This window comes from Camellia sinensis, chromosome 1 (assembly GCF_055761805.1).
Source record: "Camellia sinensis isolate YWXY chromosome 1, ASM5576180v1, whole genome shotgun sequence".
Taxonomy (NCBI): Eukaryota; Viridiplantae; Streptophyta; class Magnoliopsida; order Ericales; family Theaceae; genus Camellia; species Camellia sinensis.
Window position 1 is genome coordinate 51168863 of NC_138961.1, and position 26183 is coordinate 51195045.

At 29.9% G+C, this 26183-nt stretch overlaps 1 protein-coding gene across 1 annotated transcript; it reads left to right on the forward strand.

Annotated features, from left to right (window-relative positions):
* Positions 1 to 6420: 6420 nt before the first annotated feature.
* Positions 6421 to 9929, forward strand: LOC114260367 (neuronal PAS domain protein). Its single transcript, XM_082877123.1, has 2 exons — positions 6421 to 7393; positions 9212 to 9929. Exons 1-2 carry the CDS (start codon positions 6495 to 6497, stop codon positions 9840 to 9842), a joined length of 1530 nt encoding a protein of 509 aa, XP_082733249.1. The 5' UTR covers positions 6421 to 6494; the 3' UTR covers positions 9843 to 9929.
* The last annotated feature ends 16254 nt before the right edge of the window (positions 9930 to 26183 follow it).

Genomic DNA, 26183 nt, shown 5'->3' on the forward strand with positions numbered 1-26183 from the left:
GTAATTTTCTTATGCTTAGATTCTAAATGAATGGCTTCATAACACAATAAAGAGGAGAGATCACCCATGGTGATGGTGTCTGATCTAGCACGAATTACAGTAGTAAAAGCATCATATTCAGAAGGAAGACCATTCAAATTGATTAATGCCAGATCTTCATCTTCAATGATAGGCTAGTGCTAACTGACTGACTACGACTTTAATCTTCGAGAGATATTCCTCCATTGTATCAGGTTTCTTGGCAACACTATTCAATTTGTTCTTTAATTGATGAATATGTGATCTAGATAGAGACGTAAAACGCTTCTAAAGTGAAGTCCAAACTTCAGAGCAATGAAGGAATTGAAGCACAGTGGAATAGATTAAAGGTGTGAGTGTAGTAGTGATGCGACTTAGCAAGTGTGCATCAATCATGTTCCATTGAAGATAATCTGGATTAGGTCCTTCGGTGCCTATTGAATCTATGATTGTAGAAGAAGGACATGGTGTTGATCCACCAACATAACCAAGAAGGTTTGTTGCTTCAAGAATATTAGAGAGTTGAGTCTTCCAATGATGAAATTTGATCCATCAAGCTTGACTATCACAAATGATGAAAGATTAGAGATTAACAGAGTTAAATTTGAAGGAAGTGATGAGGATATAGAAGATGAAGATAAAGATGAAGGAGATGTCATGGATCAGTTTCTCATTAGAGCAGGAGCTCTGATACCATGTAGAAAAGCTATGGACAAATCATCTTTTTCATTACTTGGCAAGTATTACATCTTCTATATTTATACACAAAGATATAACAGACTAATAACAAACTATCTAACCATCTTAACAAATTTGTAACCTCCTAACTAACTATGAGCCATGGACTAATATGGGTTGTAAAGTAGTTGAGGTTAGGTTGCGGCCTGGGCTTAACTGGGCTATGGTCTAATGTGGCCTGAGCTCTTAAGCTGTAATCCTCAACATTGGGTATAGAATAATGTACCAAAAATAAAAATAAAAATAAAATAACCCTAATATCCTTGAAAAAATTAAGAAGAAACACGTGAAATATAAAATTGGTATTGAGTTTGTGATAATATATATATGATAATATATATAAAATAGGGAAAGGAATATTTGTCAAATAGAGTTCATACAAAATAGGTAAAGTTAGTAAAATTTAAATTAGATTTGGGTGTGTGTAGATTTCTATATGTAATTAAGAAAATATATACTGACGTGGCTTTCTTAGAAAAAAGAAAACACTTATAATGTGTCACCTAAGCATTAGAAAAACACTACTTTTAATATATATATATATATATATATATAATTTTCTATAATTTTATTAACTAATTCATTTTTTTTTATGATTTTTGATTTTTTAAATAAGAAAAATATATTTGTAATTATACTCTTGGTCCTTTTTAACTTTTTGTTATTTTCTTCAAATTTCATTAAATATTCTAGTAATAAATATGGTAAGTTTTCTTTTTTTTAAAATGAATAGACTAAAATTTTCAACTCTTTCCATTCCCATCCAAAAAAATACAGTTACAAAAGACAAAAAAAAAAAAATAAAGAAAGAAAGACATTAATAAACATTTAGCCACTATTTGGCATAAATTAAAAAAGTACATTTATTTTGATCACATCATTTTCCTATTTTTTTATACATATTTTTGTAAAAAATCAAAAAGTATACTTATTTAGATCATCTCAAACAATCCCTTAGGCCCCAATTGTTTTAATGTAAAATATTTTATTAGAAAAATATATTTTTATTGTAAATTGATTTTATACAAAAAAAAAATATATATTTTTTTTTGTTTTTATTTTTCGGCATTTGTTTGACATTTGAAATAAAAATATTTTATTGCTTAAAAGAAAACTTTTGATTCAATAAAGTGTTATTTATGATTCTTTAGTGAGTTAACATATTTATTTGAAAAGACTAAATGTATTAAAAAAATAGTGAGTGAGAGTCAAATTTACAAAAATTGACTTGCCAAAATTTTAAAAGTAAGTCATTTTTTAAAAAATAATGCAAAAATATTTTATTTAAAAAATGTTTTACTTACGTTTTATTCAACCAAACAACAAAAAATATTTTACGTCAAAATAAACAAACCCTTAACATTTATCAATTATGTTATGAAGTCTTCAATAGGAATATGACCAATTGTAATTTTTTTAGTTATAAAGTGATTTAATTGTGATATTTATAAATATTATAGATTACATATAATATACACGAAAGGTATATAATAGCATGACCCCACATTGGTATTGGTTGATTCGAATCTTTTGACCTTCCCTTTTCCATCTTTCCTTCTCAAATTAGCCTAAAGTTTATGCTTTGAAACACATGCGTGCATTTTAGAATCAGATGCGCATGGTAGTTAGTAGTACCTTTGATAGCATTAGGAAGGAACTACTACTAGCTGGAGCATTATGAACACCAGTTACCCTGTGTTTGGCAAGTGGGTTTATAGGTTTTTTTGGTTATTTTAGCCACAAAAAAATAAAATAAGCTATTTTAGTCATAACAAACAAAACATCACATCCAATCCATAATCATTACATTTTTCTCCCACAAAAAAACTCAAAAAAGCCAAAAGCCAAAAAATCCTTCCCAAACCAAACTTTTAAGCCCAGGCTAAAATAGTCAAAAAAACCAAAAAGCCAAAAAGCCAACCCACTTCCCAAACGGAGGCTTAGTCGCTTGATGGTATTACCAAAATGATATGACTAAGGTGTACTTTAATTCTATTTAAAATTGATAACTAATCGCTTGACGGAATCACTGATATCCCTTATTTAGCAAGCAATAATCAATTTAATTTTTTTCACAAATTAAAATAATTAGCATATTGGCCTACACATGGAAAATTCTAAAATTGGCTACATACATTGGTTGATGGCCTAATGTTTTCTTTTGGGTGAAGTGTATAAGTAAATATTCTGATCTACTGTCTATCCAATCCTAACCAATAGATTCTTCCATCATGTCAATATTTATTCACATATTTTTTTATGTCTAACTTTGTGTTTGATTTTTCTATTCCTAAACTTATGTAGAAATATTGTTTACTTATCAAAAGGTGGGTTGGCGAAAGATGCTTTATAATATGGAAAAAATGAATATTGACATGCATGCATTAATCATCTGAGATATAAAATGCCCAAGAAAATCCCTTGCTTGTGTTGCACACTTGCTAAAATAAAAATTATATATTTTTGATTTTGAGTTTTGAAAAAAAAAAAATAATAATAGAAAGTTTGAAAACATCTATTATTTTATTTTTGCGTAAAAATAATTTTTAAATCTTTTCTAAGTGGCTGTTTTTTCCCCAAAATAGTTTTTGGAAACAATTTGTCGAAGATTTTTTTTTTTTATATTTTCAAAAAATTAAAATATAACCAAACAAACTATACTATTATATGAAGTGGTGGGTAAGGTGGAGGGGGAATCAGTTCAATTAATGAAGGAGAGCACCGAGCGTTCATAAGCTCAAGTTCACTCCATGAAGTGGGTAGTTAATTAATAAATAGACATATTACACCGGTAATTTTTATATTTTGGTATTTCTATAATTATTGTTCTCATAATTTCAATTAATTTGATTTTGATTATACATTTATGATTTTATCTCAATTTAATCCAACTGATTACAATTATTAGTATTTTTTTCATAGAAAATGTGCATATAAACGACAAGTGTTATTATTTTGATAGTCAAAATGGTAAATTTGTTCAACTTAGTAAGTTAACCTTAACCAATTCAATGACTATTTTCCTTCAAAAATCTTAATCGGTATTTTCAATTAGACCAAATTGAGATAAAATCTAAAATTAACGATGAAAATCAAACTAATTAAAATTATAGGATCAAAATGATATAAGTGACAAAATATAGGCATTGCTGATATAATTTGCCCTTAATAAATCATTACTAATTACTATTAATCAGAGTGGATTATGTTTAACATTTATACAACCCTGATAAACATATTTCAATTTATTTTATTTATGTCAACACACTTTTTCATGGAAACAGTTCTTATCCTCCTCAATTAACATAATTACTAAAACTTCTTGTCCAATTATTAATCTTATTAACTTTCTTCTCCAAAATTTTAAAAATAGAATAAAATAAAAAAATATATTTTTTCAAGATTCAGAGGGTCCAATCATACCGCCCGATGCTATGGCCTCGTTTGGTTTGTATTTAGAGATATAATTTTTGAGAAAAAAAAAATCTCAAAATTTGTTTTGGATAAAAATTTTTCAAAAAAAAAAATTAAATTACTTTTCTCTGTATTATACATCAATCAATCATTTTTTTCTCTTCCATCTCTTGCATATCTTGCATATCAATCAATCATTTTTTCTCTCACACAAATCTATTCAACTAAAAACAAAAAAATAAAAAATAAATTAAATTATCCCAAACTCCAAAATTATTCTCAAAACATATAGCCAAACAAATTTTTGAATTTTATAAACTCTTTCTAAAAAATTATTTTTCCAAATTATTCTACAAATACAAACCAAACATGGCGTACGTGTTTGGCAACACCTAATAGGGCTTTTTTTTTTTTGTTGCAAACTTTTGCCTTTAATGACTTTTTTTTCAAATTTTTTGTTAAATTATTTCCGTGTAGATGAGTCTAAATTTTTTTTTTTTTGGAAAAATTTCAAAAGAATTGAAAAAACCAAAATAAGGATTTTTTTTTTAAAAAAAGGTCCGCCATTTTCTTCTTTTTGCATATTTTTGTCTTTTCTAGACATTTTTTTAAAAAAAAAATTAAAAATCTTTTCGTTTTCTAGTTCGTCTCCTCAATCATCTAAAAACCTAAAACTTTTTAAAAATATAAAACAAAATTCATTAAAGATAAAAAATAAGCACAAAAAAAAAAAAAAAATGCCATAAAACAAGCAAACCTCAAACACTCACAGCTAGGGGTGAATGAGCCGAACAATTAATTGCTCAAGCTTAGTTTGATAATTTTAATGAGTTTCAAAATTTGTTCAAGTTTGATTCGTTTAACTTTCAAGATGATATCAAATGAACTTTTATCAAGCCAACCTTGAACAGTTTTATATTTTATATAATTTTAGACTTATTAAACTGAGTTGGATAAGCAATTGGCTATTCAAGCTTGATTTGAAAACCTTAACGAGTTGTAAAATGTGTTCAAGCTTGATTTGTTTATTTAACGAACCAAACTCGAACGAACTTTTTAATAAGGCAAACACCGAGTTGAGCTCAAATTATTTAGTTCGTTTATCACCCTTACTCACAAAGTCACAATTCATAAAAGCTATTTATTTTTATTTTACTATGGATCAGAGTTTTTGGTATAATTTGTTTATGAGGTAAAAGTAATTTAATTTTTTTTTTAAAAAAACTAATTATTAAAAAATTCAAGAAAAATATTTATATTTATATTTATATTTATATTTATATTTTTATTTCTGATCATGCTTGTATTTTCCTTTCTCAAAATCAAAGAGAAAGAGAAGAGAACTTTGTCTATCTATAAGTTTAGTTTGCTTCCTAATGTCATATATCTCTTCTTCTTCTTTTTTCTTTTTTTTTTTTAATTTAAAAAATTAAATAAATAAGAGGAATAAAATTTGAACTTTGAATCTATTAAAAAAAAATTCTTACCACTTAAATAATATAGCATACAATATATAATAAATATTTTATTTTATTAAATGACACATCGCATCTAGCAACAAATAGATTCTAAGTTTTTGAATAAAAAACTTAGCTTCATATATACATATCCAGAAAAGAATAATATTAAGGATCATGAAATGTTTTATAAAGATTTTTCATCATTTAATTAGTGTGTGGTGTTTTATTATACAGCAATGTTAGTTATCATGAAAAACCTTTTATGAAAATAATCATGAAAGTTTTGTGACCCTTGCGTTACACTTAGAATAAAGTACCATACACTAATCAAGGTAATCCAAGGATCATAACTCTTTTATGATCATTTTCATAAAAAAAAAATTCATAATCCCTAACTTTTTTCTTTATTATATGTGTAATTTAAGGATAGAAAATTTTTCATAATTATTTTCATAATCCCTAACATTACTTGGTAGAAAAAAAGTCTTTAAATAGAGGAAGATTATATGTATCAGCATAACTAAAAAAAAAAAAAAAGTCATAATGAAATATAAAAAGTCACAATTAAATACCTGAAAATAATATTATAATTAAAAAATATATTTTTTTTAAAAAAGTTGAAGAAACAGAAATCATAAAGATTTTATTTTTTTATTATTTATTTTTATTTATTTATTTATTTTTTTACCCTTACAACCCTACATACACATGTCAGTGACTAATAAAAAGAAAAAAAAAACAAAACAAAACAAAACAAAATACTGAAAGTAAAAAGTTCCAACCTTTTTCCGTGAAGAAGATAGCGCAAAGAGGGTCCAGTGTGTGTAATAGTATCCTCCCTTTAAATATGATCATCAACTTCAAATGCCTAAAGAATCAGAGAAAGCTCAAACCTCTGCTTCCATGGCTTCTTCTTCTTCTTCTTTCTTCCCAGATGTATGGACATGGATTCAGAACCTCCCAGCAATCACTCAATGGAGAAAAGATTCCATGTCCATATGCATATGTTGTTTAAGCTCATCCCAACCATCTCTCAAACTCTCCATATCCAAAAACCCCCAATCTTCTTCCCTCTCCTTCTCCATTCTCGCAGATTACAACCTCCCAATCTCTCTCTGGACCTCAAAACCATTCAAACTCAACTCCAAATTCACAAACTCAATCGACGAAGAAACCATCTCTAATCTCTTCGGCAATCTCATCGAAGACGTCCTCAATTACTGCCCTAATAGAACCACATCGTTCCTCAGAATCCCCCAAATCGATTCATCGAACAACTTCAAAGACATCTTCAACGTCTCGTTTCTGACTCTAACTTTCCTGATTTGCATCTACGAAGCTCCCGCAGATCTCCGGTCGGTAAGTCTTAACGTTCTGAAGAATCAACTCGCGTGTCCGCGATCGAGAGAGACGACGAAGCTATTGGCCAGACTCGTGGGGTCGAGTTTGGAAGAGCAGTGGATGAGATCGGTAAATCTCGCGATCACGAATTGGATTGTGGAGCTTCAAGCCATGCTCAATCATAGCATCAAAACTCCATCGCCTCTGTTTTCGTACGGAGTTTCGAATGTTGGGTTGTGGAAAGTTCAACTGTATTGTCCTGTGATTGCCATGGATGTTGAGAAATCGACCAATCCTCCTCCTGATGAGCGATTGTGGTTCTCTTTGAACTATCACCAGCTTGAGGGGGTGATTCAATTGAATTACAAAGTGATTGTTCGAGAGAAGTGGGTTGACGTGATGGTGAACGTAGATAACATAAGGTACGTTGATTTGTTTGAGGGGGAAATGGAAACAACAAAATTTAAAATCGAATTTTCGCTAATTCTATTTAGTGTATAAAATTTGGTTTACATTTTATTTTATCATGTAGGAGTCAAATTTTAATTCGTTTGTCAGGGGGTAGTGGCCTAGTGAAGGTATCACTCTTCACATGCGAGACCTAAGTTTGAATTTGAGGGGCGAATTTGTTGTTGCACAGTTGGTTTTTTCAAAGATTTCGTCATGTTTTCCATTCGAAACTTGGATTCTTCTGTAACGTATAGTTGAGCTCCGCTGATGCCTCAGTGGTGGGTCCCTTCCTACTAATTTAATCAAATCAGGCCGACAACCAATCTAGGCTCATCTGTAACGCATGGTTAAGCTCCACTAGTACTTCGGTGGTGGGTCCCTTCCTATGAATTAAGTCAAATTAGGCCGACAATCGATTACCTTGGGACCCAAGCCCCAGATACAGTAATGATACTTCAGAACATCTTTTTTTTCTTTGTTCAAAAAATAAAAAAAAAGTTCAATCTGTTTATATATTCTTTCTTTTGGAAAATTCTATTATAAATCCCTATGCACCCTTAAGTATATTATTTTTTTCTTTACTTATGATTTTATTTTAGTTATGATTCATAAGATCTTTAATTATGCCTTATATATTACTTAGTTATGACTTTTTTTTTTTATCTTTTTTAATTATAACTCAACAAGCATAAAATTATTTTATTTTCTTCTTTATTTATAAGGTACATACAGTACACACCTTTTGAATGTGTACCATAGTCTTTCCATTTTTGGAAAATTCTACGCCCTTTGAGGGGTGTATACCAAAATCTTTTCCTTAGGTAAAATTTTAATATTTTTGTAGTAAATTTTTTACTCTTAGCCCTCATTTTGGGTTAATTTAGCTTGAATTTTTTAGTTTGTGACTATTTTAGCTTGCCTAAAAAAATCATATTTGGGATTAATTTTAACTTTTTTGTAGTTGATTTAATGGGTGTAAAGTGAAATGATTATTATTTAGATGTAACATTTTATTTTAATGACTAAATTAACTTGTCTTATCTTTATTGAATTTAGCCAATTTGGCCTATCCCAAACAAGGCCTTACACCTGTTATTTTGACGATTATTTCTTTTCAATCTTTTTTTTAGCACTCATAAAATTTTGAAATTATTATTTTTTGTCTTTATGACCCCAATATTTCAAGGGGGAATTATTTATCAGTTAGACAAACAAAAAAAAAAAACATATCCAAACAACATTTGTACCCACACAATTTTTCACTTTCACCTCATCATGGAATCACTTGTATTTCCTAATATTTTTATCATTTTTTTTTTCTATTTCACTGTTGAGTAATTCACCTATATTTCAAATTGACCCACATCCCTAATCTCAATTCTTCTCTCTCATTCCCCCTCTCTTCCATGCCATTCATCACCAAATTAGGCTTTCAAAGGGTGACATGGATCGGAGTTGAAGGTTTTGAAAGGTTGATAGTAACAAGCAGAGTGGTAGATGTTAGAGACGAGATAGATAACAGGAGACGTGGTTGCGGTTACAAGTAGAGGACAAGGATGAAGAGGAAGTGAATGATATAAAAATTCAGCAGCAAAAGAAAAATAATTTATTATTGAATATCTAATTTCATTATTAAAAATAAAATGATGAAACATATTGAGGAATGACTTTAGTTAAATAACTTTTTTACAATGAATTCCACATATGTATATTTAAAATTATTTTATGTGATTAATTGGTTTCTGTGTCTTAGATTTATTATTTAAGTGTTGTTTTGTTTTTTCAATCAGGTGCGACATTATCCGACTTGTAACCGAGACTCTCATGACCGAGCGAGGAGCCGGAACATCCGAAAAACACTTCCCCTCACGAATCTCTCTACAGCTCACTCCCCAAACCAACGTTCTGACCGTATCAGTAACCAAGTCCTCAGACAACCCAACAAGGGAAATCGGCCTAGAAAAAACCCTCGAAGGCTCGTTCAATCCACCAAACTCAATGGGACTCAAGATTTCAGCTGTAGAAACCATGACAACTACCTTAAAGCCATGGAAATTTGAGCAATCCGTGTACGGTGACACAGCAAACCTAAACTGGTTTCTCCACGACAGTGTCGATGGAAGAGAAGTGTTTTCATCAAAGCCTTCGAAGATGGCATTGATACAGCCCAAGGCGTGGTTTAAGAACCGGTACTCGAGTGTGTACAGGCCTTTTACAAGGCAAGGAGGGGTGGTGTTTGCGAACGATGAGTATGGAGAGACTGTGGGGTGGAAGGTGGAGAGGAGTGAGTTGGGGAAGGTGATGGAGTGGGAAATGAGAGGGTGGATTTGGTTAACTTACTGGCCCAATAAGCATAGGAGTTTTTATAGTGAAACTAGGAGGTTGGAGTTTAGAGAAATTCTTCAACTTACACTTTCTTAGATATACTACTATGGAAAATAATTTGCATGGGAATTAACTTGTAGTTTGTGTTTTATGTTTGCTGAATAAATGCCTTGATCTTACCTAGAGGGAGTTTCGCATTGAATTTCTTGTGAGTTTTCGATGTCAAATATGCTATGGACCATGACATATTTCTCAAATTTTTCTAAGTAAGGTGTATGTCTGGTGAAAATTGAATTAATATAGTGTGGGATTCACATGTAAAACGAATCTGAGTCATTGATGTGAAATTTTAGATAATTCTAAATTTTTATATATATGTTTGTAACATTACTGTTTCGTTTTTTTTAAATTTAAGGTCAATGCGTTAAGAAATTATTAAAAAAAAATTATATTTTTTATAAGTGAAAAAGTTGATATTTTAACTTTTTTTAGTTGATAACAAATTGAATTTTTGATTCATTTATAGCCAAATAATCCCAAAAAAATTAACTTATTTAGCTCACTCCAAATGAAGCCTAATATTTTATATGAGTAATAATGTATAAATTGAAATTTTATATCCTAATTTTTATGTGAAATGATGTGATCAATTTTAACTTTAAAATAAAATACCTATGAAGATAAATTTTCTTTATAAAAATGACATTTGATTCTTGCGGTAAAAGCAAACCATGGACAACTTTATTTAAACAAACTCAGACCTCGGAGTGTGCTCGCTTCAGCCTCCGTTTGGAAAGTGGGTTGGCTTTTTGATTTTTTAATTTTTTTGGCTATTTTAGTCTGGGCTTAAAAGTTTGGTTTGGGAAGGACTTTTTGACTTTTTGAGTTTTTTTGTGAGAGAAGAATGTAATGATTATGAGTTGAATGTGATGTTTTGTTTGTTATGGCTAAAATAGCCTATTTTGTTTTTTGTGGCTAAAATAACCAAAAAAACCTACAAACCCACTTGCCAAACACAGGCTCAACTTGTCTCTGACTTCTTAAATTATTTTAATTTATTTGCTTTTAAGAACTATTTACCAAGTGATCAAAGAACCAAAATTGTGGTCGGATGGCCTATTTTGAACCTGGCTTACAGCCAGTTTTTTTAGCTTTTTTAAGTTTCTTTATCTATATATTTTTATAAGTTTTTTTACAAAAAGTTAAAAAGAGTAAAAAAATAATAATTTTTAGCCAACTTTTTAAAATAAGCCAATAATATCTTGAAAAAATAAAATAAATAGATTAGTGATAATTCAAATACAATGTAGATAGAGGAGAGGATAAACCTGTCTGCAACACAAAATCAATCTAGAAGGGTCATCAACATATTAACAATATAATTAGGCCTATAGCTTGTTGGTTTCCTTCTTTGTTCTCTCCCCCTATTTTTGTTTGAGATACGGTGGGTGAACAAGGTTGTGGCCCTTTGTTAGAGCAGCTGTCTGTTTGTAGCTGCTGGTTTTCTTGTGGTTTTCTTTTGTTGTGCTGCTGTCTGTTTGTCGCTGCTGTCTGACTGCCTTGTGTTTAGTGCTTTTGTTTTGCTGGGTTAGGGCCTGGGTATTCCCTTTGTATACTTGTACATCCTTTGTTTTATTTTATAACTTATTCATCTTAAAAAAAAAACAATTAAAAATAATTTTTTAGTTTTTAACTTTTTTTTAAGTCACATCACTTAAAAAAAAAAAAGTCAAAAAGCTATTATTTTTAAATTCTAAGTAACTTTGATTTGATCCCTTCAAAATCTAAATAATTTTTTTGCTATTCCTTGAAATCTACTCTAAATTTTTTACTTATTCCAATATTTTCAACTGCTCTTTATAACCCGGGGATATCAAGAATTTAGACACAAAGGCCATTTTTGCTTGGATGGATATGAATTTGAGATTGGATTAATAGTCTAATAAAATTATTAATCCGATATTTGGTTAAACAATTGAAGTATGGATTAACAATTTATCCGGATATGGTATTCTACATATGGGTGCGTTTGTTTAGACGGACTGGATAAGGGGGGATTGTAATCCATCGGACTATTAGTCCTGGGATATATTGTCCCAGGACTATTTGGTTTGACTAAATTTGTATCCTATGTTTGTTTAGTCATGGAATTAGATGTCTGGATTGGACTATTTTTAGTTATCCAATATTTGTTTGGGATATTATCGAGAAGGATAAATGCTCAAATGACTATTTTATCCTTTTCAATTATTTACTAAGTAATAGCAATATTAAACATAGCTTTAATATTTTAATTATTTTTAACTAGATTAAATAAAAATTTGTTTTATTTTATTTTTTGCACAATATTTTAATTATTTTAATTTATTATTTTCAATTAAATTAAATTTATAATTTATATTTTTTATTTTTTATTTAATATATAATTTTAAATTAATGACAATAAAAAATAATTTTATTTAATATATAAATTAAATTTTCAACAACACTAAAAAAATTTAATTTAGAAGGCCATAATTTATAATTTATTATTTTTAAATAATTTAATTTATAATTTATATTTTTTATTTAATATATAATTTTAAATTAACAACACTAAAAAAATAATTTAATTTAATATGTAAATTTAATTTTTTAACAACACTAAAAAAATTTAATTTATAAGGCCATAATTTATAGTTTATTATTTTTAATTAAATTTATAATTAAAATTTTTATTTAATATATAATTTTAAATTAACAACACTAAAAAACTAATTTATAAATGTTCAAAAGACTATTTTATCTTTTTCTAATTGTTTGCTAAGTAATAGCATGGAGGGTAAAATGGACATTTTATAAAATAATCCCATGGGATACCAATCCCATGGTTTCTATCCCACCCTCCCCATGGGATAGGATAATCTCATATTTGTGGGATTAATAGTCTGGGGGACTATTAGTCCGGAACAAAAAAAAATGAAACAAACAATGGACTATTAGTCCGGTAGGACTAATAGTCCAATCCCACCCGCCTAATCTTTCAAAACAAACACACGTGGACTATTCAATCCCACAAAGGGAGTGAGATATAAATTGGAAGATTAAGTTAAAGTCTAGATTATTAGTCCTTCCTTATAATCTTAACTCAGTCTAAACATAGGATATGATACACAATCTAAAGGGATTCGTAATTCTAGGACTATTAGTCATAGGAATGTTAATCCAATCTAATTTAGTCCACCCAAACAAACATGACCAAAAAGTACCAGGAAAAAAATAATGTGGTCGAGATTAAATTTATGTATGGTGGGGATTCACACATTATTTTTGTTAATACTTTTCTATATCTTAATTATTCATCTTTTACATTATTGCACAACTTATATCATCATTTTTATTTACTTTATACATATTTTTATACTTTTTATTAGATCATCATTTTCATTCATTTCTCACCTCTTAACTGAGCGCGATGATAAAGACTTTATAATAAACATTCATTTTATATTATTATAATCACATATTTCATTAATATCAATTATAATTTACAATTTTTTAAAAAATAATAAAATCATAGTATTTCTTAATAGGACATGAATAACCATAATTTAACAATATTATATAATTAACACCATAAATATTATAAGTTTCAAATTCTAGTAAAAATAATCAAAAAAAAATATTAAATAACATGCAACGTGATGAAATATATACATTAATTAGAATTTTGAAATTGTACTATTATAAATATATATATATATATATATATGTGAAGAAAAATATATATTTTAGCCCCTCAATTAAAAATCCTAGTTATACAAATGTTGGGAGAGTATAAGGATTCTCCGTCAGTCCTTCAATCTTTTTGCCCGAAGTTATTGAAAAAATTGTGTTTTAATTCAACAGTGAAAAAATAATTCCATTTTAATGTTGGTGCAAATCTTTTATATGTGTAGTGTAAGTCTTTTTGTGTGTGTGAGATTTGTACCAAAAACCTTTTTTTGCAATTATTTTAAGATTGTCTCACTTAATTGAAATTTTTTCAAAATTATTTGATGGTGGTAGAACATGATTTTTATAATTACAACAGTTAGACTCAATACTTTTATATTAGTTTTTGGAAGACAAATGTTGGGATAGTGTGGATCTTAATAGATACACTACTCAAAATTCAGTGAGTTAATTATAAGGAGGCAAAGAATGATTAATTAATTAAATTACAAAATTAAAACGTATGATTAAATTATTTATTTAATTGCTACAAAACATGAGGTTTTATCTTGAACCTTAGTTAGCTACTCATCATTGAATGAATAATCGAAACCATGAAAAGATTAATCATTAAAAGAAAACTTGGATGTTTTAATGTGCAGTGTAATCAGTTTGCATGCATTCGGGTTCAAGCTGACACGGAACGATAGTGCTACATGCACCAATTAGTATACTAATTAGTGTGTCAATATTAATTATGATATTATTATTGACCTCACTCATTAATTACATTACAAATACCAAAAACCTTTTAAATTATGTCGTATCATCAATTAATATACTAGTTAGTATACTAATTAGTGTATATAACATTATTCGACACGAAATTTGAGAGATGGACTCTCTTGACCCTGTATTAAATGTTTTAATATTAATATAGTATTATTTATTAGTTTGAAAATATTTTGGTGAATTGAGAATTTCAATGCACAAATTGTCTCATTTTGCAAGAACGAGGGCTGATCGAGCTTGAGATTCAAGAGATGAATTCTCTAGACCCAATAATTATAATTTATGTATATATGATAACCCTGTAAATTTTGTGATTTAATTATACAAAAAAAAAGGTACTTTTAAGTGTTATATAAGTGTGAAAAATTTGTATTTCATTTCTTTATTTAGGCTCACAATGTGATAAAACATTCCTAAAAGACTTCACAACCATCCATTATCTTGTCCCTGTTAAATTATAGGATAATTTACAAATACATGCTCTGAGACTCATTACAAGAATCTGTACTTTTAGCGATTATTTTTCGCGACCAATATAAAAGTTGGTAGCTAAAAGTTACCTTTTGGCGATCAAATATTAATTAGTCGCGAATGATCATTATTTTTGACGACCAAATATGAGTTGGTCACAGAAGGTCAAATTTTGGGACCAAAAAAAGAGTTGGTCGCAAAAAGTGGTATGGTTTTGGCGACCAATTACAAATTTGGTCGCGGAAGGTCACATTTTGGCGACCAAAAAATAAGTTGGTCACGGAAGATCAAAAATAAGTTGGTTGTAAAAACTTATATTTAGCGACAAAAAATATTTTAGTCACCGTATATTGAGTTTTGGCTACTAAAACAATGTAGTCGCCGAATGGAAAATAAAAAATTATTTTTTTATCTTTTGGCGACCAAAACTTTGGTTTTTAGCGACTAAAAATATTTTAGTCGCCGTATATTGAGTTTCGGCTACTAAAACTATTTAGTCGCCAAATGGAAAATAAAAAATTATTTTTTACTTTTGGCGACCAAAATTTTGGTCGTCAAAAACTTATTTTCAGCGACCAAAAAAAAATTAGTCGTCGTATATTTATTTTTTCGGACCACAAAAAAGTTAGTCACCAAATTAATATTTTTTGCCGACTAATATTTTAGTCGCCGTTAATTAAGCTTTGGCTACAACAAAATTTTAGTCACCAATTATTAACATTTGCCGACCAAAAACTACTTTTGTTGCCAAAGGTGTGAAAATTTTAGAGGGAAACCATTTAATATTGTCCCCGCCTATTCTCTGTTTAAACAAATCAGATTGTTCTCTCTCTCACACAGATTCTCCTTCACCCCCACCTCACTGCTAGTGTGTGTGTGTGTGTGTGTGTGTGTGTGTCTCTCTCTCTCTCTCTCTCTCTCTCCTAAACACCCACTGCACCAGCTGGATTCATCATTCTTCTCCTCCACTGGTGCCTCCGCTAGATCCGAAAGATCGTTGAGATCTGAATCAAATTTGAGTCCTCGTTTCGATTCCTGATCTCTCTCAACCTTTTCTCTACCACACCCCTCGAAACAAGCCAAACCCTAACCTAACCGCTCAATCTCGACCCTCGATTGGAGTCCTCTCACCCCCTCTCGAGCCCCAAATCGCCGTGAAATCGACCAAACGCACTTTCATTGTCAGAGTCGCGTTCGATTGCTACTTCAAATAGATCTCTCAGATGCCTAGTTGGTCCAAAAAATAGCTTAGAAAACATGAACCAGCTTAGATTACTCAAAGTTGTAGGAATGGGCCAAGTGCTTTGGGTGCTTTTCAAAAGTGTTTTCGAAAATCTTCATCTTCTTCCTCTTCATCATCAGCTAGAGTTTCCTGGTTTTTGAGCTCTTCGAAGATGTCAATGGCGTCGCAAGAGCATCTGGACAAGATGCAGCTCTGCCAGAACTACCGTAACCTCTGGCACACCGATCTCATGGGCACCATTCAGGTCGACACTCCATGTACTCTCTTTCTCTCTCTTTCTCTCTCTCTCTCACTTCTGTACTCTAATACGGTATTAATTTTGGTTTGTTTTCTTTGATGCAGATTGTTGCCTTGCATTTTGGTGGTGAGTACACTGATGATCCATTTCTTAGATTTGTTTTTTTGTTTTCAATTTCTCTTGTTTTGTTAGAGATCTGTAATTGCTTGTAGACTTACTGTTATTACGGTTGACTTGATCTGTGCTTTGAAAATTGAATCTTGCTTTGTTTCTTATTATGTCTTTCTTTTGATGGAATTGATGGAATCTTAAATATAAGAAAATACACAATTGCCGACCACTTTTGCCAACTAAAAATATTTTGGTCGCAAAAAATTGACATTTGACGACCAAAAAAAAATTCATAGCTAAAACTTGACACTATTACCGACTAAAAATATTTTGTTGCCAAAAAGTGATTTTTAGCGACCAATTTACTATTTTAGTCACAAAAAATTTTCATTTGGCGACAAAAAAAAAATTGGTCGGCAAAAGTCGAAGAGGGAAGACAAAAAAAAATGGAAATGAAAAACTTTTAGCGACTAAAATATTTTGGTCGCAGATAATAACATTTGCCAACCAAAAACCAATTTTGTCACCAAGGGTGTAGATTCCCCCGCCTGTTCTCTATTTAAACCAATCAAATTATTCTCTCTCTCATAAAAATTGGGGGCAAAATGAAATGCTGAGGCACCAAAATGAAATACTCTTGCGCCCAATGATAAAATGAAATACTCTTTGCAGAAATCACTCTCTACTCCTCCACCACACTCATCCATTTCAAACCCTAAATCATATCTCACCAATTTCACTCTCTCTTCTTCTTCTCTTCTTTTTCTTGGTTGAGTTCTTTAATCCGATCGGAGTATCTGAATACGAGTAATAGTAAACATGGTTTCGGATTCAAAGCTGGTGAATCGGCTCTGGGATGTGCTCCAGACCTTCGACCTCAACACCACCACCGCCAAATCTGTCCGGTGCACCCTGGAGTCGGAGTTCGACGTCGACTTGTCTTGACCGCAAAGCCTTCATCTGAGACCAAGTCAATTCTTTCCTCGAGACTCGTGTTTAGAAGACCCACAACAACACTGTCACTGTCGAAGAAAAACAAGATGAAGAAGCGATTCACGAGGAAGGTTCAGAGACTCTGAAACTTGAAGGCAACAAGTCTGAGTCTAAAGAAGAAGAAGAAAGTGATGGACATAGAAGCAAGAAATGAAGGTTAGGTTTTCCGTTTTTCTAAGCATTTCCATTTCCTCCTGTGTGGTTGCAGAGAAAAGAAATCAAAATATTTACTAATTGAATTTTTCACAGTTTTTGTTGTCATGTTAATATAATATGGGTTTGACAAAATATAGAAACACGAACCTTCAGGCTTTACCTGACAGGCCTCTCTTATACTCTGGAGGACAGACAGGTGGGCTAAGAGCGCAAATGAGGTTGACTGAATAAACCTTTATATTCTCTGTAACAAGGCTCATTGGGATGTTGCCTACTCTTCTACTTGCAAATTTCTGATATGCCCAACTCAGATTATGAAATAGAGAGAGCATAGTACATATGACCCATGCACTAACATTTTTGTTTTAGGTCATACCGTTACTCCCAAACGTCCTGTTTTGTGTAAATTAGTGTCCATTTTGTAATGGAATTCATTTCTTTTTTTTTTTCTTGACCTTTAATTTTTTTTTTCCTTCCCCTTTTTGAGAAATGGAAATGTGGTGTTGTAATCAAAGGGCTGGTCATGATTCTGGATTCTGGATTATTTCTGAAGGGAAAATAGTACTAAAGTAAAAACTATGTAAGGAGCAGACCCACATTTTGAGGTTTCAATGGCTGTGCTCATGATTCTGGATTTAGGTTAGCATCCTGGCCTGCTTGATGCATTTTGGAATGGTGGGCCATATCGGACATGATTTTCGATGATAATTGACTTAATTCTCTTGCCTTACAACTATAGCAAATTTTTAGTACATACTTTCAAAACTTTAGATGTGGGTTTGTTTTTCCCATGCTTGCAAATTAGATTTTCAAATTAGTTAAACATTGTCATAGTTCATCCCTATGATAAATTTTGTCCTTGTGTATTTCCTTTCATTTGTTTTTACTTTGGATTACTATAAGATGTCTTGTAGGCTATAGCATTGTAATACATGAAGTTATCATTCTAGACTTTTTATGATTTTTCATTATTGCTGTTACACTTTTCAAATTCTTGGTAGTTGTTGATAGTTGATTATTCTGCTCTAATTTTGGATAAGTTAGATAAGATAGATTGTAGACTGTTGTAAATTGCGACTTTCATTCCAATAGGGCATTCACTACAGAATTTTGCATGACAATATATGGTAAATTCTTATATGATAGCTTGTGATTATATTTTTGGCCTGGTGCTCAACTTGCCATTTGGGGTGGTTGGATTAGGCTGGAATTATTATCTCAGTGGAATGCCTTACGATTTGGGGTGCTCAATCTTATTCTCAAGTCTTGATTTATTTTTAACGAATTATTTCTGTATTGTGATTGATGCTGAAGCAAATGTGATACTTCACCTCATTACCCCTACTCTCTTTGTTGTGTGGGCTGTAAATTTTTTTAGTAAATTGTTCTTGACACTAATTGCTGCATACGAAATTCATTTGCTGATTATCTAGTTTATTGTTCTACGCAGGTACTTCCTAAATGTCATTTTCAATATTCTGAACAAGAAAGTTTATAATTATTTTCCATATCCATAGTAAGTTACCTTTGCTGAATGTGTTAGGGCTTTATAAATAGTGAAGCTAGATTGTGTTATTAAGCTCTCTTTGCAACTCTCAAACGTTGTGATAATTAAAAGATCATTTTTTCCCTTTTGCAACTTTGTCTCAGTTATACATCTCCTAGTTGGTGTGGTCTATTGTCTTGTCAGTTGGTCTGTTGGTCTGCCAAAACGAGCAGTGAGTTTCATCTTTTGCATTTGTTATTAGTTCTTCATATGTTAAATTTTGACTTGCATTATTTGCTTGATTTCTAATCTGCCTACACAACCAATCAACAAAGAACTCTTGACAGTCCTCACTCCAGTAGCATTCTGTCACGCCCTTGGACATGTCACGTCCAATGTATCATTTGCCGCCGTAGCTGTGTCTTTTACACATACTATTAAAGGTATAGGACTCCTGCAAAGAGAAGCTATGTTAAGCTAATAATCTTGATATTGTAAATTTATGTTACAAATTATATCAAATTTATATGCATATCCTGGTCTTATAAAAATCATATTTTAATTCAAAGTTTTTATGATAATAGATGGGTTATAGATGTTTTCGAGTTAGGTCCTTTTGATGACGAGCAACCTATTTACATAAGATAGATCAATCATTAATTTAGGCTGCAAGTTATTGTGATTATTACCTCCTTCTGTGGCTGTAATAGGTAATGGTAGTTGAAGATGATACTTCTGATCTTTCCTAGTGGATGAATTATCTTTTGAGTGGAAATAGTTGATAGCAATGATGCCTCCTTGTGAACACATGGTGGAATGTTATGCCTATTACACAAGTTATCACTTGAAACTTTATGATTTGATGTCCTTTAATTGATTCTGCTGTTTGCACTCTAAATTGATATAATGCTTGACTAATGGGATGTGGTGTGGTTCAACATAGTTCAATGCTACGCTGATAAAAGTAAATTTGTTACCTAGATGTGATACTTTTTTTTTGTGTGTGTGTGTGTGTACATGTGTAATGATTTATAACTGTTTAATCCACTATTACATTAAGGAAAAGAAAAAAGCTGTCCATGTTTAAATGCCTAAGTCGATTAATTTTCATTCATTCTATTAATATAAAAGAGGTCAGGGCATAGTCTTTGGCATCATAGAAATTTGTTCCTTCTTTTTTTTTTTTCTAATGGAGTTGGGTATTGGGGTAGAGTTGGCAACTACAGCTGTGCCACACCTGTTTCTGCCTTTAGCTTGTGCTACCAATTTGTCTGGCTTCTGAAAAGCTATTTTATCACATAGCAGCACACACAGCTGGGGTACTGATTGTGGTTGGTTCTGGATTGAAATTTAATTCACATGAAAGGTTCATTGAGGAAGATAGGAGTTATTGACAATATGGATCAATTTCAATTGCCATGTTGGTTTCTGCTGTGTGGCACTATATTGGATCTGGAATGGTGGCTGATCTAATTTATTCTATAGACATAAGAATGCTATTGTTTCATTTACAATTTGATAATGATAGTCATTTAATTTGCTAATGTGACCTTTACTTTTCATGGACATTTTTCATTATTTTTCCAATTTTACCTGACATTATTTCTCTTTTTTTCTTTGGTACAGATGGATGAACTCGTGCACCAAGCTAAATTGTACATGACAAATTGGCACTTTTTGCATTTTTGGAAGGATTATATATTTTTGTATAGATGTATATGGAAAATATTAGGGTAGACTAGTAGTTATATTTTTAGATATACTTTTTCGATGGGTGTGTATAGAAAATATTTGGTGGACTACTAGTTATATTTTTGGGTTGATGTACATGGATAAAAATTTAAAACATAATAACAAGTACTTGTTATGTTTTAAATTTTTATGCTAGATGAAATATGTAGTTTGGAATTACCTGTGGATGAAAACTTATAATAGTTGCTGACTTTAATTAAACAGGTTCAAAAATGGTTGATATATGTATTTTGTTCAATGTTCATGATTCAATTTATTTGTTGGTTTGAATGATTTTTGCAAATTACAGATTATATTGAATAAATTGGATGGATTATTATAAATTACAGGTTTATTTTGTTGGATGTTGGCGACCAAAATTTGGTTTGGTTTTGTTTTTCTAGTTTTGGCAACCAATTGATTAGTCGAGAAAGAAAAGTTATACTTTTGCTGACTAAATAAAGTAGTCGGCGTATCACAAAGCACATTTGGCAACTAAATAATTAGTCGTTAAAATTATTAATTTTGGCAACCAAAGGATTTGGTCGCGAATAGGTCTATTGCCGACTAAAGTTTTAGTTGCGCAAACATTTCTTTTGGCGACAAACATGTTTGGTCGTGGAATGTGACAATTGGCGACTAATTATTTTGGTCGTGGAATGTGACAATTGGCGACCAAACTAAGAGGTCGTAGAATGTCACAATTGGCGACCAAATTTTTTGGTCGTGGAATGTGACAATTGGCGACTGAGATATATGGTTAGCAAAATATCACTTTTCGCGACCAAAATGTTTTAGCGGCAAAATGGATTAGTCGCAGTAATGATATATTTAGCGATCAAAAATTTAGTCGGCAAATCCAACTTTTCCCGACCAACCAAAATTTTGGTTGCGAATTACTTTTGCCGACTCTCAATTGGCGACCAAAGTAGCGACTAAAAAAATTGGTCGCAAATAACTTTTGCCGACTAAAAATAGGCTTTTAGCGACCAATTTTTTGATCGGCAAAAGTGTTAATTCTTGTAGTGACTCACAATGTAATGAAACATTCTTAAAAAGACTTCGCAACTATCGATTACCTTGTTTCCCTTAAATTATTATAACTAATTACTATTTTTGCATTTGTATTTTTTTCAACTTCAAGTACATGCCACTTTTAGACCTTTTGTATCCATTTTCTTAATAACTTGTTATATATTTATATAAATTTGACCTTATATAAATTTATATATTTAATAACTTGTTTCATATTAGTGTTATTTTTCAGCTTTATTAAGGCCTTTCTTTGGTTCAACCACATAAAATTAGCACAATTCAAACAAAAAAAAAAAAAAAGAAGAAGATATAATGGCATTTCTCAAAATGCCACTATACTGCCAACAGTTAGATTTTTAAAATGAAAAAAAAAAAAAAAGCTATGACAATGTTTTGAAAACGTCGCTAAATATCATCGTAATGTCATTTTACCGTTATGTACAACATTTAGCAGCGAATGCCGCTTATAACAATATAACGACGTTTCTCAAGAACCACAAAATTACAGTGACTAAGCGTCACAAAAGGTATAAGCGCCGTTTTGGAGACCCATAGCGACGTTTTTTAAACACATTTAAAAGCCGAATTTCTTGCAGTAACGCGTAAAAAGAATTTTTGTAATTTCAAATACAAATATTTTTACAGTATCAAATTAATTTATTTTAATATTTTAAGCTGTATGTAGATATTTCTATAAAATAAAAATTATACATTAATTTTGAAATATTGTTAAAGGAAAACCTGAAAAGAACAAAAATAAAAAAGAAGTAGAAATTTTCAATTGAAAATATTAAAATTTTACTATCAATATTTTAAAATAATGATTTTTATTATTATTATTATTATTATTCCTAAAAGTTATATTGGTTTATGCTCGATGATTTTTTGAATTGTCAATATTTTAAAACTATGATTTTTATATTAGTCCTATTAAAGGTTACTTATCCTATATATAAAGTGAACACTTATGGTGGTATCCTGAAGTCTTGGCTTCTCTATATGGCAAATGGATTTATTTATTAAATTTTTTTTTAATTAAAAAAGAATAAAGAAGATAGTGAAACTCTAATAAAAAATACTATTACCACTTAAGTAGCACACAAGATGTAATATTTTTCTTTTTGTTTTATTTGTACTTATTTGAATTGCACAAATATCGTGCGTGCCAACCGCTAGTATTGGTGGAAGTGAATTTGTTACTGGGCATATTTGCTAATACATAAATATCTATCACTTAAAATTGAAAATTTTACCTAAAAATGATTTTAATTTTTAGTTTATCTATGACTTATTATCAATTGTATAATATTTCAGTACTTATAATAATGAAATTTTCTTATTCAATCTTAAGTGAAAATTTTTATTTGAATATTTTAACATTAAAAATTAATTGAGTATCAATCATTTTAAGTAATATTCATTTAATACATTCATTTCTACTTTTATCAAGATTTTTAAGTTTAATCACCATCTTATTTTAAAAATAAAAATTGTTTATTTTCTTAAATTTTAACAAATTTTGTTTAGATAATTTTTTTTTACTATACTATTGTTCATAGGTGAAGTGAAATCATAGTTGTTTTATTTTAAAATAATTGAAATTTTAATTTATTTTTTTTTTTTTTTGTATAAAATTGGGCCGAAATCAGGTCATACTTATACAAAAAAAACTCTCGTGCCCAATCTCGGGTTCCACCCAACTTTAGTGCCCAAAAGTCTTTTCGGTACTCAGCTCTAAAATGTCATTTTTGGTATAACTTTTTTTTTTTATAATAATATAAATGGGTGGAACTTTAAAAAATAAAAAAAATAAAAATAAATAAAATAGCAAAATATTTTTGTTTTGAAAATTTTTGTTTCATCAGCCATTAATAGGCATAAATTGGAAAATTTAAAAAAAAAATGTGAGTCATACAAACTTATTTTGATTTTTTAGAATTTTTTTGTTTATAATTTGTAATAGTATAAATAAAGAGTTAAGGAACAAAAACACTCTAACACATTATTTGGACCACTAATTTATGTAGAGAGAAGAAAAGTTTGAGAGCGTAGCCTATTAAATTATATTGAAAAGTTACATGCAATTTATTTTAGAAAGAATCACATTATATGCATAAAAATTAAACATGTATTAGAATTTTGACTTGATCGTCATTTTTCTGTTTAAGTGAATGTTTTCCATATTTTGTATAAAATATTATATATACTTTCTTTTTGAAAATAATTGAAATTTTATTTTAATGGATAAATGAGAGTCAACCAATATGAAAATTTTAAATTATTTAAAAATAAAAAAATTAAGAAATTTAGAATTAAGTTTTACAGCTTTCATGACTCTTATTTCAAGATTAATCTTGATCTTTGGATGTAATTTTAGTTAAAGCATGACCTAAGGTTAAGCGAAGGTTATGTTAGAGTTGTTTGCTGGCATTTAATACGAGGTAAATTAATTTCTCTCTTTACGCATCTTTTGGCCAAGAATAATGCTATATGTATTAATTTGTTTATTAATTAGTGTACTAATTGATGATATGACATAATTTAAGAGATTTTTTATTTTTGTAATGTAATTAATTAATAAGGTCAGTAATAATATTATAACTAATATTGGTATACTAGTTAGTACACTAATTGATGCATGTAGCACCACTGTTTGGCCAAACCCTTCCCCATTTCTCTCTCCTTTTCTATTTTTTCACCATTAATAGATATTTAAAGTCTTAATTTTGTTCATCATTTGTGAGGTTTAATGTATGAGTAATGCTAGAAATCTTAAAAGTTATACGAAAATTTCTACCAACTGTCTCACATCTATCTTAAAAGTTGTACCAAAAGTTGGTAGAAATTTTGGTACAACTTTTAAGATCTCTAACATTTTTGTTAATGTATATTAGTGAGTTAGAGAATCATTATACACATTTTAATGAATCATTTAATAAGATTTGAGTGACCTGGTAAGTGAGTTTTGAACTTGAATTAAGGATAAATCAAACCAAATCAAACAAAATCAAATCAAGTCTTAAGTCCTATCAAATAAAGTTGGCTCCATGAATCCTTCTTTTTCACTTGACTCTATCAACAGCCATTTGGTTAGTCAAATTAAGAAGATTCATATCTCTATTTATTATACAAGCCTACATCAATTTAGGTCAGCCCCTTCCCCCCACACTTCCAGTTATCATTACTGTATTATATCTCCTCATTACTGACTTTGTTGGTCTCTGTTGTATATGACTAAACCATTTCAATCTATTCTTTCTCAACTTATCTTCTATTAGTACTAATTCCTACCCATTCAAGAATATACTCATTCATAACTCTTTCTTTTTTAATCTTGCCACATATCCATCTTAGCATCTTCATCTTAGCAACACTCATCTTATCTACATGTTATTTATTAGCTGCCCAACATTCTGTTGCATACTATATAGCTGGTCTAATAGTCATGCTATAGAATTTTCATTTTTGTCTAGTGGGTACTCGTTTATCGCACAATACTCCAGACGCACTTCTACTGAAGCCATCCCGCCTTAATTTTATGGACCACATCTTCTCCAATCTCTCTAGTAGGTGTGATAATTGATCCTAAATAATGAAAATATTCACTCTTAAGTAGTTCTTAGATCATCTTTTTATTTCTACATCTTCTCTTTATTTTCCTATTTGTTAAAGCTTGGTTTGAAGCATGTTAGGATTATTTTATAGAAATTTTGTATTTTTAGCTTTGGTTTAACCATGATTCATGCTTAATTCATTAAATAGAGTATGGATATTGTTGGTTCTCATTTTTTTAGAAATCACTTTTTAGCTCAAGTGATTTTTGCCATAAAACCCTTAAAAGTGTTTGTCTTGCATGATTTCATAAATTTGAGAGTATAATATTGTTATACTTTCTTTGGAATCAAGAAAATGATTGTTTAATTAATTTAGCATTGTCATGTAAAATCTCAAAAAGTATAAACTATGGCACATTACAAGACTAATGGTGTTAAAAACATGTGATTTGGTTATCTTTGAATTTTTAGTAATTATTTAAAGTGTTAAAAAATGAGAAAATAACTTACTTAGACTAATTATGAGATAAATGAATTAGTCTAAAAGATGGTGCAATTTGGAACTGATTTACCTTTTTTTCCATAATTTTTAAATTATGTGAAAAAATAACTTGGGTTAATGGAGGGCACATTGGTAATTTCACACCTGAAAGATATTTTGATAAATGATTCCTTAGAGACATTTTGGTAATTAAACCCTTAGCGGTAATTTGGTAAATTTGTGTCTCGAGAGCATTTTATCTTGGATAAATTACAATAAACCCCTTCACTATGACTTTTTTTAAGTTTGCCTCCCTAAAGTATAAAACTTAACACTTCACCTCCTTAATTTTATACCTTGTGACACTTAACCCTCTCTGACAGTAAATAGTTAGAATTTTGGATGCAAACATGTCATGTGATCGACATATGATAAACTAAATAAAATTTTAGA

Bases quoted from the DNA above. Each gene is read 5' to 3' on its own strand.
- LOC114260367 (XM_082877123.1), top strand. From the start codon at position 6,495: ATGCCTAAAGAATCAGAGAAAGCTCAAACCTCTGCTTCCATGGCTTCT. The intron at 7,394-9,211 runs GTACGTTGATTT...TTTTTCAATCAG, and splicing joins GTGAACGTAGATAACATAAG to GTGCGACATTATCCGACTTG.